Raw genomic sequence first — 21,268 nt, 5'->3', positions numbered from 1 at the left:
AAAAAAACAAAACAAGTAACCAAAAGACTATCAGCACTATAGAAGTGTGGCCAGTAGTAATGTTAATAAAGCTAATAAGCTAATAAGAGGTAAGAAAGCAGTAGGTGGATCACTCCAATCTCTACTCATGCAACAACGTTGACATTTACTGGTTTTGGGTTGATAAAAATGTTAACATGTTTATCATTATTTAACTGGACTACAGTATAAATACAGTATAAAATATGAATCTCATGTACTGCGTACACATGTTGTTAAATAAAATATTTAGATGGGAGGTTAGGCAAATACAGTAGGACTATGCCGTTATAGTCTAATCGAGATTCAGTGTAGCACACAAGGGAGATGTAAGCCTTTATGATCAGAGCACAAATGCAGTTTTGTGAAACCAAAAATGGTTAGAATTCACACCAGAGGTTCTAGTATACAGTAGATAGCATTATAGAGAGATAATTATTTATAAATACTTTTCCCAGCCTTTCAGAAGCATTTTTTTAAGAGCTTGGTTTGAGTGCAGCTTGTATTCACAACAGAGGCAGTGCAAACACATCAGGAGAAACAAAAAGTCAAAATAAGTTAAAGGAAACTCCTCATATTGTATAATGATCAACACTCCGGACCTGTCTAGGAAAAATGACTCAATTATAGTATAGGAAGATGACCCGACTTAAAACTGCTGACCAGCAACTAATATTGTTATTTCACTATCTGATATACAGCTATGGCCAAAAGTTTTGCATCACCCAATAGAATTAACTAATTTTGCTTCATAAAGAATGAAACCGGCTGAATAATGTTACGTTAATATATTGAATTACATACAGCTTTGTAGTTTTCCATATACATAATGAAAAACAGAAATTGAAAAATGTGACATTTCAAAATCGAACACGAAATACTGTACTATTATGGTTTCGGGTATTTTGCGGTATCATTTTGTAGTTTCTTTGATTACATGATGTTAAATAAAATATAGAAATTATATTCTGTGGCCCTGCGCATATAATTAGTGTGTTTTTGTTTGTTCACTGTTAAATAAAGATGAATTATTTTAAATTTAAGTTTGTCAGGGATGGGGTTGATGCCATCCCTGCCAAATACATGTGTGGAATGTAGCTTGATTGAACAACTGATCATCCATCAAGCCCCAGCCAGATGGTATAAAAGCAAGCTTTGTTTAGGGAGGTACAGCTCAGGAAAGGCAACTGCCCAGCCTGAGCAAGAGAAGAGTGTTTGGTTAAATAATCAATTTTGTTTAAACCTGTTCATTTGTTCCTGTGTTTTGTTTGTTCTGTTAATAAAAGAGTGCACCTGCGCTTTAAAACTGCAGCTTTCTGCCTCTGGTTCTCCTTCCTGTCGGTAAACAGCCTTCTCGTGATGCTATCCTGCAGTGTGGAGTAGTGGTTAGGGCTCTGGACTCTTGACCGGAGGGTTGTGGGTTCAATCCCTGGTTCAATCCCTGGTGGGGGGACACTGCTGTTGTACCCTTGAGCAAGGTACTTTACCTAAATTGCTCCAGTAAAAACCCAACTGTATAAATGGGTAATTGTATGTGAAATAATGTGATATCTTGTAACAATTGTAAGTCGCCCTGGATAAGGGCGTCTGCTAAGAAATAAATAATAATAATAACATGTTCATATAGGGTTATTTTATTTATTTATTTTTTTGAATTATGTCTCAACCCTAACATTCTAGGTGATGCAAAACCTTTGACCATAGCTGTATATATGAAAATAAATCAGGTCTTTACACAGTACATAGTATAATTAGGGCTTCTGTTTTTCGGTTTTTATTAATTAGTTGTGTTTTCTCTACTGGGAGATGGGATAATAAAGGCATAATTTCGAGAGCACGAACAGACCAAACAGAGCTGGACAATGTGATTTGGCGAAACCATTCCACCTTCCTGCCGTGGAATGTGTTCTGCTTGTTTGGTCGAACAGCCCGGTCTGCTCGGAGTTCCAGGTACAGCTATGGCCAAAAGTTTTGCATCACCTACATTTTTTTTTGTTGTTTTTTGGATTGAGAACATTTTGATGTTTAATTTAACAACATGTAATCAAAGAAACTACAGAACGATATCGCAAAAGTCTACCGTAAGCAATAATAGTAGTACAGTATTTCATGTTGGATTTCGAAATGTCACATTTTTTAATTGTCAGTTTTTCATTAAGTATGGAAAACTACAAAGCGGTATGTAATTCAATACATTAACATAGCATTATTCCACAGGCTTCATTCGAATATGAAGCAAAATGATTTAATTATATAGGGAGATGCAAAACTTTTGGCCATAGCTGTACTGCTAATTCACTGTATTCGAATAGATAAATTACAACGGTACATGCAATTACTGGCAAAATACAATAAACGTAGCTTTGATTTACGGTGGTCTGTACTGTATAGCGAGAATTTTTTTTGTTATATATTTGACCCGTAATATTAATGTTATAATTTATTCCATATGATATGAATACTGCTTGGAACTTTGTCTGAAAAAAAAATACCCGCAATACACAAACAGCATAGCCAAATCACTGTCAGCCATGATGCAAGAACAGAAATGAAACTAAATGGTTTCACGAAAAGGCTAAAACCTGTTCCATATACACCAAACCAGCTTCTGAGTTTGTCCGCCTCACGAAATTCCATCTTAATTAACAGTTAGTAAAAATTCAGTATTTAAAACAATTACATGTGTTTTGGGATATTCATTTTTTTAAGTGTGTTCATAGAATAATGTTTTTGCTTATGAGTTGTAATGAATGCATTTGTACTGAGGCCTAAGTTTAGAGATGTAGACATGTGCTTTTTTTATAAAAAGGTTTTCATACTAACTTTTGTACTTGATAACATTAATTAAAAAATCCAATTGATGCCTATATGATTAATTAAATTGATTAATCTTGTTACATAATTGATTTATTAAAACATTTGGATATACTGTTACTTGATTGATTGCTGTCTTGTTCACAGTCATCTTAAAATAACATCTGAATATGTTTTGTTGGAAAATAAAAATATATATGTTTCAGACTGATTCAGATTTTGCTGCTGATGTATTTATTTTCAAAAATGTAAAAAAAAATACTGATACTGATGTTATTTGTCTAGGTCTTGTCTCCACACTGAGAAAAATGGGAGTATAGGTTTACCATTTTCAGACAAATTCACACCCCGGGATGACCTTGTTCCTGTTGGAGTAACTGCCCTCTTACAATCTACTATTGGAAACTCTTCTATATAAATCTATATTTTTGGAATGATGTTTCTTTGCATTTGGTTTCACTACAAAACAAACAAATTGATAAATAAATAAATAAATAAATAAATAAATAAATAACCAAACAACAATCCCACCCTGCAACATGTAATGGCTGTAGTGTATGACAAACACCTGCTGTATTAAATCTCTCCCCATAAACTCTGGCGCAACATTGTTTGAAGTGAATGGCAAGCTTGCCTTTAAGAAAAATCTTTATAGACCTTTGCTTAATAAAAGCTTCTTCTAATCTACGTTGACAGTTCGTTGCCTCGTGGCACAGCTGATTCTCATTCTGCCTAATGACCGTGACCTTTAGGTGTCAGATTGGACACCTAATTTGAAAAACATTTGGTAGTGAGTAGTTGACTTTTAATTTAGACTTTTCTGTTAGAAATCCGTAAGAAGTTAGGACTAATTGGATTTCTATACTAGTAGTAGCTTCTGTGAAATAGCTAAAGTCCCTTTCACACTGGCATGCTCTACCCGTGAAGAACCTACCCGGGTCAGGACCCGGTATCATGCGGGTTGGCTACGCGATTTCACACTGCTTTTGTTAAAGCAGGGTTTGACCTGGGTGACAGACACAAGTGCACAATATGCGTATCAATGCCCCAGAAGCAGCTTGTTACAGATGCTTCCATTCAAGCTGCTCTGGATTGAACCGTTAGCCCAAATGTTGATTAGAGCAAATGTTTCTACATCCCTGCTGCAACTGGCTCATGCTGTGTCTCAATCAACAAAACAAAATAAACAGAAATGTTCCTTGCGGAAGTAAAACCTTCCCGCAGGCGTGGCTGTTTGTTATTGCATCAGCTCTCAAGCATTTTGTCTCGCTCAACCCGTGTCAAAGCGTGTCAACCCATATCCTGAGGGATCCAAGTCAACCCAGGTACATGGTTTCACACGACGCAGGATTGTGACCCAGGTAGCCAGAACCCGGGTTCAGACCCAGGTAGGAGTGCCAATGTGAAAGGGGTTTAACACTTAAATGTTTAGCCTTGTGTTTAGCCTTTCCTACCTTGCGTCCTTTATTTTAAGCTAAACAACATTCTGAAGTCTTAAGTTGTGTTTCTAACAATACTCTAGAACTGGCAGAGCGATTAATGTGTTACAGATATATCACACTGCCTGGTTTGCAAGGGACAGTGAGTATTGATTAATAGGAATACCTAAGAATGCTACAATGCTCACACAAGGAGGCATCATTTCGAGTTTCTCTAGTTTGTCAATTCTCCCTTTTTTGGAAAGGAGAAAAAGCTTTGTAATGTTTCAAAATGAGAGAAAAAATAAACCACGTTACCAGGTGGTACTGAGTTGTTTGATTCAAGTTGTTTTTCTCCTAGGGGTAAATTACAAATGAGAGTTTATGCTTTAACAAGATACCAAAGGTATAGAATGGTATTTTAAATGATATGTTTAGTACTCCAATCCTTAGGTGGGAGGAGTGATGGTACTGAATCTATTCAGTGGAAGTGGTGAAGCAGATTCATCTACATAAAAGATTTATCAGCATGAAAAATAGAAGGGGGGGGGGGGGGGGGGGTTAGAATTAATCTTTGGCTTTGGATTGGGTTGGCTAATATTAACACTGTTGAATTGACAATTAACAATGAGGTTCATCATCTGCTTGTTGACATGATGAGTAGTGGGGTGTTTTTAATTTCCTCAGATTAATCTACCACTACCGTGCAATAGAAGACAAAGCTGATGCTGATGTATATACAATACAATATGTTTTTTGACACAATATTTGGATTTACAGTGTATTATACTATAAAGATATATATTTGAAATACATTTCTGAAAAGATCCTCATGATTCACCACACGTCAATAATCACAAAAGGTTAGTGAACTTTTTCCCCAGAGCAAAGTTTTCTCCAAAAGGAATGGCAAGCTATTACAGTTTCAAATTAGAAACAAAAAACAGCTCAGGGCTTCTACCTACACCTTACTTGTTTCTGACATGTTTTTGAAAAACTGACTTTTTGTCACTGGTTTACTGGGAAAAAATCTCACTTTTTCAGTACAAGAGGTGTATTGTACATACACACACAGTGACAGATTATTCAGGGCAGGGAATTAACAAATACAAATAATTATATACAGATTACATTAGGTACACACTCTGAGGCGTTATGGAGTCAAAACCACAAAATACGTCCATTACCTTAAAGCTCCATCTGTTTGATGCTTAATTTCATTTCAGGAGACAGCAAATGAAGAGACAGAAGGAAAACAAGAAACAGATGAGCTTCTGGAACCAGTGGGTGACTCTTGTCTCAAGGACATGAGGTGACGTGAGCTGACGTTAGAGCAGAAGAAAGGATATACTCAAAACTGAATGCTAAATTGTACATGTATTGACACTGGAACGTATAGTATGTGGAACCAGTGTTTGTTTGATCATCTATCTATTTTATTTACCAAGGCAGTTTTTAGCGAATACGAGAGATAATCAGCTTATATGTAAGTTTTCTGATCCTTTAAAATAAATCAAAGCTTTTAAACCCTGAAAGAATGATAGATCTCTTTTTATAATATATAAGAAAAACAAAGCATAACCACCAGGGCAAAAAATCTGGCCAATAAGTTTAAAATCCAAACACAACTTTTGTTAACTTTTACTGAGGATTTTGCTTTTCAAGACTTTTTGTTTTGTTTGCTGTGTTCCTCTTGGGGCTTGATCATTCTTAGGTACTCGGGCAGATTCTCTTTACTACCAAAATATTCTCTTGTTCTACCTTTTGAAACTTCACCCCCACAGTAAACTTCCCTGGAAGCACTGTGTATTGTACGTACAGAATGCAGGCACCTGCATTCCATGTGAGGTAGTCCTCACACAATTTTCCAGCTTTGTGTAATAACTGCGCTCTCTCTGGTGCCTCCCTATGTTCAGCTCACTTTGGCATTGACTAACAAGTGAATAATGATAATCTACATTACGCTGGCAGTTTTAAAACATCATTTTGAAGGTGTAGGTGACAATTCTGATATAGGGCCTGACCAAATCAAAGTTAGCACTTCGCAAATGACGACGCGAAAGCATTCGCGGTAACAAAACACAAGAAAGAAAAATTCCAAGCGAAATCTCGCCGAACCAAAACAAGCCCCTTTTGAACAATTACACAACACTGAATAATTTTAAATGAATAATATACAGTATCAAATATTAGTATATGTATTAGTCTTATTACTATCATAATATATGTTGTGTTTGTTGCACCGTTAAACGAAACACGCACAAGACTTCTTTACAGTCTACTTTTTTTTGTTTTATTTTGCCACAGTTCGAGTTAAATGTTTAATAAAGCAATACGTATTATTTATTTAATACATACAAACAATAAACTATTCTACTCACGGAGCAGTTTGCTTGAAGCAGTGTCTCTTTCAGATATATTTTCTTTTATTTCTTATCTTTGTAGTAAGCTACAACTACGGACGGTACACTTTTTCAAGTCCATGGACATATTATACGTCATCTGTGATGTCACCTACCAGATTCATTTCTTAAAGGCACAGTGCTCCATTACATTGAACTTCAATCAAACTCAAGGCTAACAAATGTAAACAAACTAGAATACTAATACAGAACGTATGAATGTTTTAACCACTTTAAAGATATTAACTTTTAGTTTTAAACATTTGGTTACTCTCGTAAAGTAGTCCAACATGTTTGCTTACACAGAAACATTATGAAGCCCAAATTCTCGGCATGTAAAAACAAGCCCACCGTTCCAGTACAAGGGAGCACATTTTGGCTGTACCCTGTCAGCATGCCAAGCGGTCCCCTCGAAACGTATAAATCAAAATTACTTAATACCTATAAAGGTCTTCTCAGAAGCGTCAAGATGAAGTTTTTAAATTTGCTTTGGGTTTTCGACTGAAGAAATAATAATAATAATAATAATAATAATAATAATAATAATAATAATAATAATAATAATAATAATAATAATAATACAAAAATACAACTACCCGGCTCTGCCCGTTTAAAAAAAAAAAAAAAAAGAAATCTGCTATCAACAATTTTTTTTTTTTTTTCATGACACTGGGATAGCATTTCATTCGACTTCTTATTGTATAATATGTACCGGTACTGATCCTGGCGATTACGTTACGTTCATTTTTGGATGTTCTATTCACCCCAAGTAGAGGCACTGTAAACATTCTGACACCAGGAGACACCATGTGCTGTGTAAAAATCACTGTATACTGCTTTATTTCAATTTGGAGGTCTAGGTAAGGTAAGTCAACTCAGAACTGCAGTATAGGAAAGACAAATCCACTCAAAACAGCACAGATTATATTTGCCCATTTATTTATTTGAAATACACTAATTGTGCTTATGGTTGTCTTTCTGTAGTTACTCAGCTCTTCTGAAACAGTAATATACAACATTATTCATCTCACATTATCATTCCACCCTCAGTGCCTGGAAGTGTTTGTCATTGTGGTGTGCAGTAATCCAGAATCCACCATTTCTTTCTTGAGTTCTACAGCATCTAAATTCAGGACACAGTTGATTGGTCAAATAATTTTCCACCCAGTTTGATCAATGCACCTGTCAACAGAATGTTAGAATTAGATGATGTGTAACTGACATGAGCAGCAGCCTGGATCCAGTAATGTTTCTTTACAGTATTACTTTACTGTGCTGGGCCACTGGCTCCATGATCTCAACCTGTGTCTTCCTTTTTATGTGTCTGATTTTTAAATACCTTGATACATTAAGATAAATCAAAAAAGCGAATAACTTACAAAAACATGTTTTTTGTGTATTTTCTTAAGTTGTATGTGCGTAACAATAATACATTTGAAAGGCTTTTTAAATCTCCCTTTACTATTGTATGCTGTTTGCAATGATTCTCAGCGGTTCTGTTGCTTCAATATGGAGTTATTATATTATTTCTCTAAATCTGCCACTATTGAAAAAGGGATTTTGTTCTTCCACACTTGCATTCTGAGAAACTCCTGAGGTGCAGGAAATGGCTGGTTTGTGCCCAGTACATCATTAGCATATCATTAACATATAGGCATCATTCCCTAATAAAAAAATACCTGACCAAGTTTTATGTAAAAGAATAAGCTATTCTCTAGATGTATGAGTAAATATACACAATGTGACATACTGTATGTATATAAAGAGACAGTGTGCTTCTATATACCCACACTTGCGATACTCCTAGTAACTTGTGGTAAACAATGTCGTTATCAAGTTTTACCACAACTGGATTAGTGGTTTTCTAGACTGTGTGAAGGAAGTACACAATGCTGAAGACATTGACAGGGATCAGGATCCAGCAAGTCTTTTAACCACTTCTATTATATGTACTGAATATACACTTGACTTTTACATATAGTACGCTTATCAAACATGTACAGTATACTCGCTCTAAATGAAATGCTGTGCTTCTGATTCTTTCCAGCCCTTAGCATTCTTCTCTGCTATAATAATTCTCCTGTTTCTGTTGATGCCAGAAGAAGCATCCTACCATAAAGCCCTGCAACTGAGCTGTTTTAAATGTTCAAAAAGGTGTAACACCTGCTCAGTTTTGCAGGAAAATTAGCTTCAATCAAAATGAAATTGTCGTGCAATATGTGGAATATCTCTTGTGCCATGAAATACAAGAAAGTCAGTAAATCTAAAGAGATAAGCACTTCAATACTGTCAAGCAGTTGGCCTTATTGATCGATTCCCCCCCCCCCCAATAAACACCTGTTGATCTTCAGTCCTTAGGGCCAGTACAAGGGCTGCAGCTTTGATAGCAGAAAACATGGGTAAAGAAAACAAATATACATTACTTGCACATCTCATAATCCTTGTGAGGCTTGGGTCTAAACTTTAGCTAGGAGCTTGATAACATACTGTACAGTTGTGGTAACTTTCCAGAATGTAATGATAAACCTTTTGGTGTGAGACAACTGGTTTATGTATCATTGTTCTTTGCTCAACCACATAGATCATGACTGCTAAACAGGACAGCTACTACCACTATTCCAACCCTGAAAAGTATAGAAAGCAATATTTAGCTGCAGGTGTATTCTTTATAATAGTCAGGAATAATCCATAATTCCACAGCTATGAATGTCACTGTATATTGAGTTGAGTAATTGCTATCTGACCTTTTCTTTCCCAATTACAGATGCTGCTGTTTACTCTGGACTACACAGATCCCTGGTTATTAATTCAAAACACACACACACGCAAGAACTCATCAGGCTTAGATTATACTAAGCCAATTGCAACAGATTTTTGATTAAAATCTTTTAATTGTACCATGTTAAAAAAAAAAAAAAAAGTATTTCCACAGATCTTATTAATTTATGTAGAATTTCTTAATTTGTTATGCTATTTTTAAAAACCTAATTCCACACCTTCTAGTCTGCTGTCTTCCAGGTGTGTATAGACACTGCCACCGACAAACTGACCTCTAAACTGTTGCCACCATTGCTAAATATATTGATGTCTCTGAATCAATAATAGGTAGATCTTTAAAAACATGCAAAATATCCATCCTTCCTATTGTTTCAGTCTAGTTCTTAATCATGGCATACAAAACTAATAATACTTTTTTCAGAGCTCATTAAAATATAACTGATGCAATATAAATATATACATGCCTATAGCATTCTTCACTGTTGCACTATTGAGATCATAGGCCATTTCTTTTTTCTTCCTTTAATTTATTATTTGCCAAAAGCATTCTCTCGCACAATTTCAAATTGACTCAACAATCACTTAATTGTGTATTTTAGAAGTAGCACAACAATTTTAGCTGACACCACAGTTTAACTACCAATGAAGTTTTTGTTTAGATTTGATATTGCGCCGTGCTGTTGGGTAATCTTATGCCCCATTTCCACTCCATGACGCTCCTGGCTACAGTTGCCCACGGCAACAAAATAAGGTGTTTCCACAGGTTGCCCAAGCAGGTGAGCGTGGCTATCTGGTCAGGTTTGTATCTCATACTTGGTGTAGCCAAACTAGCTACAAAGGAAGTGTGTCATCACGTAGCCAGGAGGTGTTTAAGCTCTTTGTTTATGACCACGATGAAACATGTGGAACTTGATAGATAAAAACTAAGTGACATCAGCCAAAAAAAAAAAAAAAAAGGCATTTTTTCCTACATGCCAGGAGCTTGATAGGCTATTATGGCATTCCTTTACAATGTACTATTGTTTTACATTTCACTTTCCATCCGTCTTGTTTTTTGGAGGGTTCATTCAATTGGGTCTTGAGAAGGCTGTCTAAAATCGTATGGAGTGCCATAATGAAAACAGCAATGAACGTTCTTTCAGTTTCATCTTCCATTGCTCGGACTGCTTTGTTCTAAACACAGTGTTACTGCTGGAAGCGCCTTTATGATTTTGGCAGCTAGCCGTGGGCAGCCGAAGTCTGTAGCGCCAGACAGTGGAAACAAGCTGCTTAAGTTAATGCTCTTATATTGGAAGCATGATTTAATTTCCAGGTCAAAACATTTTGATACAACTTTATGTTTTGTATTATTTATCTGTTTTCCTCTCCAGCATACAACAAATGTAATACACTGACTTACAGGTACAAAGCAGTTGTTTGACTTGATTTATAGGAAAACAGTAAATATATATCTTAAATTGGATTGTCAACTGTTTAGGACAAACACAACTTGTGTACAGTAATCCATCGCTTATCCACCCGAACCATTTATCCGCCATGATCAGCCTCTTCAGCAATGTTAGTTTATTATTGAACAGAGATTAGTTCAGATATTGTACATCCTATCAAAGTTTTTTTCGTACACTGTGTTGTATCTGCTCTGTCTGCAACCATTGCTGGTAGTGTCATATGAGCTGTTCAATGTGTTGGTATGCAAATAAATCCTGTTAGTCTGCGAGGCGTATGAACTTCAACCTCCGTCTCGATCTCCTGCCTGTCACTCAGCAGCAAATGCAAGCACCCACACGGCAGACGGCTACCCTGTCACAAGCATTAATACCCTCTATCTTTCTAAACAAGGGGTTTAGGGGAACTCCCCAATAAAAGCTGAATCTCAAAACAGTAATTGTGTGAATATAGTAATTGTTACAGCTGTGTATAATGGGATTTAAAATAGGATTTATTCATCCTACTTTTTACATATCTGCTCTTACTCTGGTCCCACCGCAGTCGGATATGCGATGGATTACTGTACCTTAAAAAGGGAATGTATTCTCCCTTGGGATTCTTCCAAAGAAAAGGTGGTTTGTTATGAAGGTTATTGAGAAAACGTAAATACCAAAGAGTCTGCATCCTAAACCAATATCGATTAACTATATATTACCCAATAACACTTTTCCTCCACATGCAATTTACACATCACCAGTCAAGCATAGTCATTTTTGAGCAACAGCAGCAACCCTCAGGAGATATAATGGCAGCCATGTATAGCAATGTAGGGTTTAATAATGTATTGGCATAATAACAAAAGTACATCAGTGTTGAATCAATGTATTTGTTTATTTGTATTAAACCCGACCAAATCAAAAGTTTACATTTCATATCCATATTTCAAGTCATAAAAGTATAACTTACGTTGTTATTCTGTACACAGTGGCATATGTTCACATTAGAAGAAAAAGCACCCTTTAAGATTTCATTATTGCTCAAGGACCCAAAATAACACTCATTGTATTAATACATGGACCTTAATTAGACACCATTAATACAGATAGAATTTCACCTATAATTATTAATGTTATAGCTGAGAGGAAGAATATTGACAAATTGCATTTATTATTAAAGATTCTCATTTTGTAGGGATCCTTTGGTAACCGGGCTCACAAAGCAGGAGAGCCTGGAATGATTGTCACACATTGAAAGGGTATTGGCGGACTCATACAAGGGGTTTCACCCCACCTTACGTAAGATGTACAGAACCCCAATGTTGTCAATGGTTACAAAAGTCTTGAAGTCAGGGGATACATGGATTCCCTTTAGATTTGTTCCAGTGGTATAAAACGTTTGTAGAGATTCCCCCTTCTCCACGTTCCACCACTAAAGAAGAAAAAAAACAAACAGAAGAAAAGAAAATTGATTAATTTAATGGTAATCTTTAAAATACATTAAAACTATATATTTCAATAATCCAGCATCTTAAATTAGGTTGTGTTTGATAGGAAGGATTGATAAATGTAAGCAAAGAACTGTAAATCACTCTGAGCTTGTTACCTGTACACTGTGCCTAATCAAGCTCGTACACTGTGGCTAACCAAGCTCCACTGTGGCTAATCAAGCTTGTATACTGTGACTAACCAAGCTCATACACTGTGGTTAATCAAACTCATACACTGTGGATAATCAAGCTCGTATACTGTGACTAACCAAGCTCATACACTGTGGATAATCAAGCTCGTATACTGTGACTAACCAAGCTCATACACTGTGGATAATCAAGCTCGTATACTGTGACTAACCAAGCTCATACACTGTGGATAATCAAGCTCGTATACTGTGACTAACCAAGCTCATACACTGTGGTTAATCAAACTCATACACTGTGGTTAATCAAACTCATACACTGTGGATAATCAAGCTCGTATACTGTGACTAACCAAGCTGGCACACTGTGGCTAACCAAGCTCCACTGTGGCTAATCAAGCTCGTACACTGTGGCTAATCAAGCTCGTACACTGTGGCTAACCAAGCTCGTAATAAGTAAGGAATATGTGAAATTGCTATGCAATACGAGTCTTCTTTCCATTCCTGGTATGTGTTTCTATCTGTAAAATAGATATGCTAGGGAGTGTCCTATTTCGTCTATTTTAATGATGCTGGTATGTAGATCAATTGAATAGACCCAATATCTCTTGTTTTCAACATCACATATTTTCACATTTATGTGTCAACTGATTTATTCATGAAACTTGACAATCATACTGCAGTGGGTGTTTTCTTTTAATTAAATTAGTACAAATGTAGAGCTAGTAACAGATTAATCAGCAGCTGTTTTATAAAGATGAGCTGTGAAATTAAAATTGAAAACATGTGGCTACATGTTTTACATGTAGTAATATGAAAGTCAATAACAATTAAAGTTATTTATGCATCATATTAAATACCATATGGCCTGTATATCGTCTTAGATAAAAACCTTTTTTCAACAGACAAATACGTCAACATTTTGTATCACCACCACTGACAGGCAACAGGTTTTTTAATTTTTTTATTTTATTGGAAACACTCTGTCTTCCCACCTTTTCTATGCAAACGGAAAGTCTTACTGTGTCAAAAGAAGTGCTGATTTCAGCAACCATAAGTGTATCTAATGTGAAAAACTGAATCAGCTTTACCTACATTAAGAAAGGGCAGCACTTTCTTTAAAGAATCTACAGTGCTAAATACCCCAATAGAAAAAAATGCCAACTGGGTTTTCTTTTAAAAACTATTGTACAGTGTAACTTTGAGGCAGGGTTGAATACTAGACCTAAAATACTGTTGTAAAAATGCAATTAATTCAAACATATTGCCTGGGTAATCTTACATTAACTGAGATGCCATAAAATACATGTTAGAATTAGGTACATTAATTATTATTATTTGTTTATTTAGCAGACACCTTTATCCAAGGTGAGTTACAAAGACTAGGGTGTGTGAACTATGCATCAGCTGCAGAGTCACTTACAATTACATCTCACCCAAAAGACGGAGCACAAGGAGGTTAAGTGACTTGCTCAGGATCACACAATGAGTCAGTGGCTGAGGTGGGATTTGAACCAGGGATCTCTTGGTTACAAGCCCTTTTCTTTAACCACTGGACCACACAGCCTCGTGTGCAAGTCAATAACAGCTCCATGAACATCAAACTAGAGTCCTGCATCGGGTCAGGTGAACCGCAAAAGCGTGTTGGGTTCGGGTTGGACTTTTTTGCGGTTCGGGTGCAGGTAAAAAAATAAATAAATAAATAAATAAATAAATAAATAAATAAATAAAAATCGGGTCTCTAAAGCAGGAGGCGATTAGGGAGGAATCAGCTGACTAAACAGTGTTGTTCTCGCTTGTTTGATACGTCGCAAGATCTTTTTATCACGTCTGCCTGGTGATATTAAAAATGCCTGTGGACGAGGTGAAACAGAAGACAGCGCAGGGTTTATATCGTGTAGTGAATACTAGCTTGAGAGGTAAATCACAAGTGTGGAATTCTTTTGGAATCATAGCGAATTAAAATAATGAACATGGGACTGGATTCATTACTTGTAAAACCTGTCATTATGTTTTTGTGAACGACAGCCACAAAACTGGTACATCATCTCTGCGAAAGCACAGGTGTAGCTCCCTTTCAACTGGTGGCACGAAAGGAATAGACAGGTATTTTATAGTGAAAGTAAGTAGAGATAGTTAATATGTTACAATGTTAAAATATATCCAGACCACTAGAGAAAGCTACCGCGCTGTATAACCTATTGTATAAACTCAACCTGTGGAGAATGGTAGATATATCTGTGTGGGAATGTGAGAGAGTCAGTTGACGTAGGCAGTAGGTGAAGGACAAACACTTGCAGATTCGGGTTGGGTTGCAGGTCTTATTAAAGCGGGTCGGGTCGTGGGTAAGATGACGGTGTTGCAGCGGGTTGCGGTTCTGGGTCGGGTCCTGTAGTAGCGGGTCCGGGTCAGAAGCGGGTCGTAAAACTCGGACCCACGCAGGACCCTACATCAAACTATATTAAATCCATCCAATCAACTTCCTAATGGTTGGTGTTGCGTTGCCGTTTCTCCTCATACAAAATCGCCGCACCCCCTTGACCGGCAGCCTGTGGCACAGCAGAGACTGATGATGTCGAGGGGATACAGTCCTCTTGTTGATCGCCGCTTTCCTTCGTATTTTTTGAAGGGGTGAATCCAAATTGAAACAGCCTCTGACGCACTTTTTTTTTTTTTTTTTTTTTTACATACGCGGTTATACTGGTATGAAACGGACAGTTTATACAGATAACAGTGAGAATGTTGCGTTTCCATCAACGCCATGCACGTCTAATCGAATCAGATTATCAGATCGTCCACGTGGGGAGCTAGAGAGGAGCAGCAGAAGTCAGTTTAAGTTCTGTTTTTATATTTAGACTTAGGTTTATATTTATATTTAGGTTCCAATCTGATAATGAACAAAATTGTGGTGGCCCGGCTTGGGCAACTAATTCTCTCTGAATTTTGGTTGCCCCGGGCAACTGTAAGTGTTGAGCCCTGAATACACATTCTAAAAGATGGTATAATATAGAACACAGATTACCTTGTGAATAATGCAGTCATTTTATTATCGATCACCATAAGTAGCCACAGAATAATGTGGATTCTTCTAATCCATATACTAATAAGTCGAACAATTCTGCTGCCATCCATGCTGCTTATATATGTATTCATGTATACAGTATGACATGTTAAGCATTTGTTGACTCAAATAATGAAGTGCTTCTTACAGATACAGCGACATGCAAGGACGGAAAAATTAATGTGCTGCTTTTTCATGGGTATCAGACTTTATACAAAATATGGTAATATTATCTCATACCGAGCAAATACCAAGAAAATATTAACCCTTAGCGGTCCATTTATTCAGCGCGTCTCAGGCCTGTCAGGTCCAATTTATTTTCACACGCGCAGTTTATTTTAGACGGGCTGTTTAAAAGTATTTTTCTTCACAGTAAAACAGGTTTAAAAGGCACTGCATATCAACAGGACACTCAGTACTGCATCTCCAGCCCCGCCCCACCCCTCGTTCGCTGTTTTTTTCACATACCTCTTGATATTAGTGCATACCGATAAATCATCTCCTGATCGCTCGTTTTATCACCAAACTCCTCAATAATGCGATCCAAGTCATTATTTTATTACTATAACATCTTAAAAAAGCTCCGCAAATGTCTGTGATATTCTTTGAGCGCTGGATGCAGAAGCAGCTACCTTGTTTGTTTTATCTATGTGATGCCAGGGCTATCTGTATTCATGATACACGCCCCTTTTTTTCGGCTCCTATCGATCTCACTCGGCTTTTTCCGGAGAAAAAACGACTAGAGACCTGTTTTTTGCGTCTTTTTGATGACATCGGACCGGACATTGGAAAATAGGACCGCAAAGGGTTAAACTTTAATTTTTTTGGATTGTATCGCTGAACTGTTGCATTATTACTGGCTACTAACAAGCTAATCCCCATTTGTGTTTCTCCCCTGTCAATCTGTGCAACATTTTATTTAAGCTTGTCAGAGAAGAAAAAAAAAGATTCTATCTACAGGCAACTGCATTTGTCTTATGAAAAAAGCATGCCCAGACTAAATCTTGTATTTCTTACTCATAATATCCACACATTTGTAGATTCAGATCACAGAATCTCAATTCCCCAGGAGGCAGATAGAAAGATGAGCTCCTAATCATTAAGACGGGAGACTAATGGGGCATGTTCCTATCTTTCTTCTGGATTCTTATTACAAGGTGCAATGGGGTTAACAGCTAGAGAACTTCATGTAATTAAGAAAGTTACTACTGCATGCATAAAGTCAAGAGAATTCATTTTCTCTATGTTTAACTCTAATACCTCGGGCTTAAATAAAAATAATAAAAAAAATCATACCAAATGTACACTAGGCACAGCTCTGAGAAAACATTGTATAATTATGCTACAGGGTTGAATCTCAGCTGTCTGAAGGCTCCCTTGGAGTCTAAAGCAGTGAGGAAACGGAAGTAATAATCTTCACAAGTGTTATTAGAGGAGCTCTTTGGAAACTGTATCACTGTACATAATTAGCCATGGGATAACTCGTTTAACAGGAAGTGTGAGGGCCATTTCATTTAAAGACATATTTTGCCTATTATAAGGCAGGAAAAAAGGAATAACTGTCTTACTGTATTTAATGCACACAATCTGAGATTGATGTAAGAAGCACCAGGCATTTTAAGCAATGGGACCCGAGGAGAAGACTTAGTGACAAACCGCCTGTGAATGATAAAATTCCTTCTTTCTTGATATTTAGCACAAAGCCTCTGCGCTGCATTACACCTTGAGCAGAAGTCAATGCCAATGTGCCTCAACTAGACTGAGGCTAAAAATATCCACCCACCAAATGGTAATTGCTCTTGTTATGAAATCTATAAAACCTTCCAAACCCATTTATTCAGCTTACAATAAAATCACACTACCTTAAACTTCTTTATCAGCAGCACAACATGTCAGCTGCATTATCTCATTATTACCAGTATACAACCACATTGTAACAAGAATAAGACGCAAGAAAACAGGTTTCAATGCTGCAGTGTTTTTTGTACTTGTAACTATGAACTGAAACTCAGTTTTCACGCTTAGAAATAAATGCTGGGTGAAATTGGGCTGAGGCTAGTATATTAAAGCAATACATCCATTACATTTCATGTAGTGTCATATAATGGGTTCCCATAGTACAGTAGCTGCAATATGCCAAACTAGGTTACAATCAAAGACTGTAAATGTAACCCCCTTAGTACCTTGGGAGCCAACTCTTTAAATATAGTTCTGTACCTTGGTTTCTCTTTGGTGTGAGTGGCCTTTGAAAAAAGTTTTTGTTTTATTGCTGTTATATTTCCGATTTAGATTTCCTTCAATATCCAAATCAAAGCAAGATTATCCATTTTGCATTTGACAGCTACAAACACTTCAGTATGAAAATTAGATGCTGTCATAAGGTTTCATAAGCTCAGTATGGTATTTACATTAAGTCTGGCCCTACCATGTCTGGTATTCCCTTTGAAGTAATGTACATATTTAAGTCTTTGTGATTTGGCATTCATTTGAATACTCAATCTACTACAATAACAACGCCAGTAATGTGAATATATGCACTTTGCATTTGGAATATGAATTGTTTGAGAAAGGACAAGCACTGTGTTTTAATGAATGCTGCTTGTGACATTCTACGATACGTATAACTGTAAAATTCATACATAATTTACAGATTTGAATGTATTTTGTTTAATGCTCAACCAACCCACATTATTGTATGAAAAGTGGTGGACTAAAGAAAATAGATTGCACTATATAAATACTGTGTGCAACTTCTAACTTAATGAGAATTTAAAAGGAAAGTGATGTTGAAATAATGGAGAACTACTAAAAAGTAACTATTTGTTGAACCTCAATGCAAAGTTGCAGTATATGTTTTCAAGTTACACTGTGCAGTCTATTTTCTTTCCCACTCTTCCCTTTATCATAAAATAATGTGGATGAAAACTGTAATTAGCCTGTAATGTGTAACCTATGCACCCACAGAGCTGTGGTTAAACAAGATACATTCAAAGCTATAAATAATGGAAATAAATCAACAAATATTTATAATAAACTACAAAGGATAACAGGTAGTTAGAGTCAACATGTCTCCCAACCTTTAGGCCTTTTTAGTGTTAAGACATTTATGGATATTAAAATAAAATGCTGCCCTAAGTAATATTGCATTTCCATGCATGTATCTAATTTAGTTGGACTGCCCATGTATAATTCAATTAAGATGTGTCTGTTACTATTAAATGCTAATAGGCAGCATGCTAAAGCAAGGAACATCTAAAAAGGCAGGTCTGCTCTTTTTGAGAGAGAGAAGAAATGAAACTCAAAACTGGCTACCATACTGATGCATTTCACTGCTGCAATTCCTACGACAGGATTAGTTAATAGCTCCATATACCTCTGCAGTTTCAGCAGGGAGGTACTGGAAGGAAACCTGACAGACCAGAGGTGCCGTCATGGATGAAAAAAGTGTGTCGGGGGCGGGCAAATAGACCTGTGCATAAAGACCCTTAATTGTATTTTTGTTTAAAATATATAACAGGACTTTATTTTAACAAATCTTAAATACAACATCATAGCATCCTTTGCTATTTAATTCAAATAGTTGAATACTGTACCGTCATATATTAAATACACTTGCTCAACAGCTCTATCCAGCTCTAACCACAGCTCTATCACCAGTAGAATAACAACAATAATAAAACAATACAAAAAGTGCAAAGTTTCATTTGGTTTAGATTTTATACAAAAAATAAACTGATTACCACAGCCTTGTTTCTTTAACAGTAAAACAAACGTGGTCATGCAAACCCTACCTGATGCTTTCTCTCAAGTATCTGCTTCTCACAATTACCTGATTAAATAAACTCTGGTGTGTATAATCCAGTTTCTGTCATGCAGATCAGTAGATTCAATCTGACCTAAGACCGTTTAGTTTCAAATCCTGTTAAAAAACTGTTGTTATGTTCATACTTCCGTTTTCCTTTCCCATAACCAACAGTTGTCTAGAAAACATTTTCTATGGTCATAATTTAAATGAACCACCGTTTATGAAAAAATCACCTTAATACACAACAGCGCCATATCGCCACACAGAGGACATTTAAAAAAAAATGTATTCAGCTTTATTTTTTCACAGTAAAAGTAAGGGGCCAAACCATATAGGCCTACTCGCCACCCCTGTCGGAAAAGTGCAGGGGCCATGGCCCTCTTGGCCCCAGTGGTGGCGGCGCTTCCATGACAGACACTGCTATACTGCTCCAGCAGACCTTGAGCCATTTCACTGTCTTTATTGGCTGGCCATGCTGGACCAGATCAAGTTCAGAAAACAAAAAGAAAAAAACAAAACCACTGGTCCAAACATAAGCACATATCAGGGGTGGCCAAACTTTCTGACCCTACAAGCCGCATACCAACATTTTCATATGGCCAAGAGCCGCAAGACACATAGGGCGACATTCACTAAACACATTTGCATCATGAGCAAACTACGTGCTATTAACATTTCATGAGCAGATTTCAGATACAGTGCCTTGCGAAAGTATTCGGCCCCCTTGAACTTTGCGACCTTTTGCCACATTTCAGGCTTCAAACATAAATATATGAAACTGTAATTTTTTGTGAAGAATCAACAACAAGTGGGACACAATCATGAAGTGGAACGAAATTTATTGGATATTTCAAACTTTTTTAAAAAATAAAAAACTGAAGAATTGGGCGTGCAAAATTATTCAGCCCCCTTAAGTTAATACTTTGTAGCGCCACCTTTTGCTGCGATTACAGCTGTAAGTCACTTGGGGTATGTCTCTATCAGTTTTGCACATCGAGAGACTGAAATATTTGCCCATTCCTCCTTGCAAAACAGCTCGAGCTCAGTGAGGTTGGATGGAGAGCATTTGTGAACAGCAGTTTTCAGTTCTTTCCACAGATTCTCGATTGGATTCAGGTCTGGACTTTGACTTGGCCATTCTAACACCTCGATATGTTTATTTGTGAACCATTCCATTGTAGATTTTGCTTTATGTTTTGGATCATTGTCTTGTTGGAAGACAAATCTCCGTCCCAGTCTCAGGTCTTTTGCAGACTCCATCAGGTTTTCTTCCAGAATGGTCCTGTATTTGGCTCCATCCATCTTCCCATCAATTTTAACCATCTTCCCTGTCCCTGCTGAAGAAAAGCAGGCCCAAACCATGATGCTGCCACCACCATGTTTGACAGTGGGGATGGTGTGTTCAGGGTGATGAGCTGTGTTGCTTTTACGCCAAACATAACGTTTTGCATTGTTGCCAAAAAGTTCGATTTTGGTTTCATCTGACCAGAGCACCTTCTTCCACATGTTTGGTGTGTCTCCCAGGTGGCTTGTGGCAAACTGTAAACGACACTTTTTATGGATATCTTTAAGAAATGGCTTTCTTCTTGCCACTCTTCCATAAAGGCCAGATTTGTGCAGTATACGACTGATTGTTGTCCTATGGACAGAGTCTCCCACCTCAGCTGTAGATCTCTGCAGTTCATCCAGAGTGATCATGGGCCTCTTGGCTGCATCTCTGATCAGTCTTCTCCTTGTATGAGCTGAAAGTTTAGAGGGACGGCCAGGTCTTGGTAGATTTGCAGTGGTCTGATACTCCTTCCATTTCAATATTATCGCTTGCACAGTGCGCCTTGGGATGTTTAAAGCTTGGGAAATCTTTTTGTATCCAAATCCGGCTTTAAACTTCTCCACAACAGTATCTCGGACCTGC

The 21,268-nt window shown here is 36.9% G+C and overlaps 2 protein-coding genes across 8 annotated transcripts in view; one reads left to right on the top strand and one right to left on the bottom strand.

The window, feature by feature from the left end:
* Window positions 1–5,790, top strand: part of LOC117419806 (ankyrin repeat and sterile alpha motif domain-containing protein 1B-like) — a 260,532-nt gene extending 254,742 nt beyond the window's left edge. For 3 of the 5 annotated variants that reach the window (XM_058986231.1, XM_058986226.1, XM_058986225.1), the window contains one exon: window positions 5,477–5,790. In XM_058986231.1, coding sequence (XP_058842214.1) covers window positions 5,477–5,561 — 85 coding nt within the window. In that variant the 3' untranslated portion in view covers window positions 5,562–5,790. The remainder of the gene's footprint in view (window positions 1–5,476) is intronic. The other 2 variants (XM_058986230.1, XM_058986233.1) reach the window with 2 other exon arrangements.
* Window positions 5,791–11,730: 5,940 nt separating this feature from the next.
* LOC117419459 (apoptotic protease-activating factor 1-like) overlaps window positions 11,731–21,268 on the bottom strand; it is a 73,859-nt gene continuing 64,321 nt past the window's right edge. For all 3 annotated transcript variants that reach the window (XM_058986224.1, XM_034032212.3, XM_034032215.3), the window contains one exon: window positions 11,731–12,286. In XM_058986224.1, coding sequence (XP_058842207.1) covers window positions 12,140–12,286 — 147 coding nt within the window. In that variant the 3' untranslated portion in view covers window positions 11,731–12,139. The remainder of the gene's footprint in view (window positions 12,287–21,268) is intronic.

This window comes from Acipenser ruthenus, chromosome 14 (genome assembly GCF_902713425.1).
Source record: "Acipenser ruthenus chromosome 14, fAciRut3.2 maternal haplotype, whole genome shotgun sequence".
In the NCBI taxonomy this organism is placed as follows: domain Eukaryota; kingdom Metazoa; phylum Chordata; class Actinopteri; order Acipenseriformes; family Acipenseridae; genus Acipenser; species Acipenser ruthenus.
This window is presented reverse-complemented; position numbering and strand designations above follow the sequence as displayed.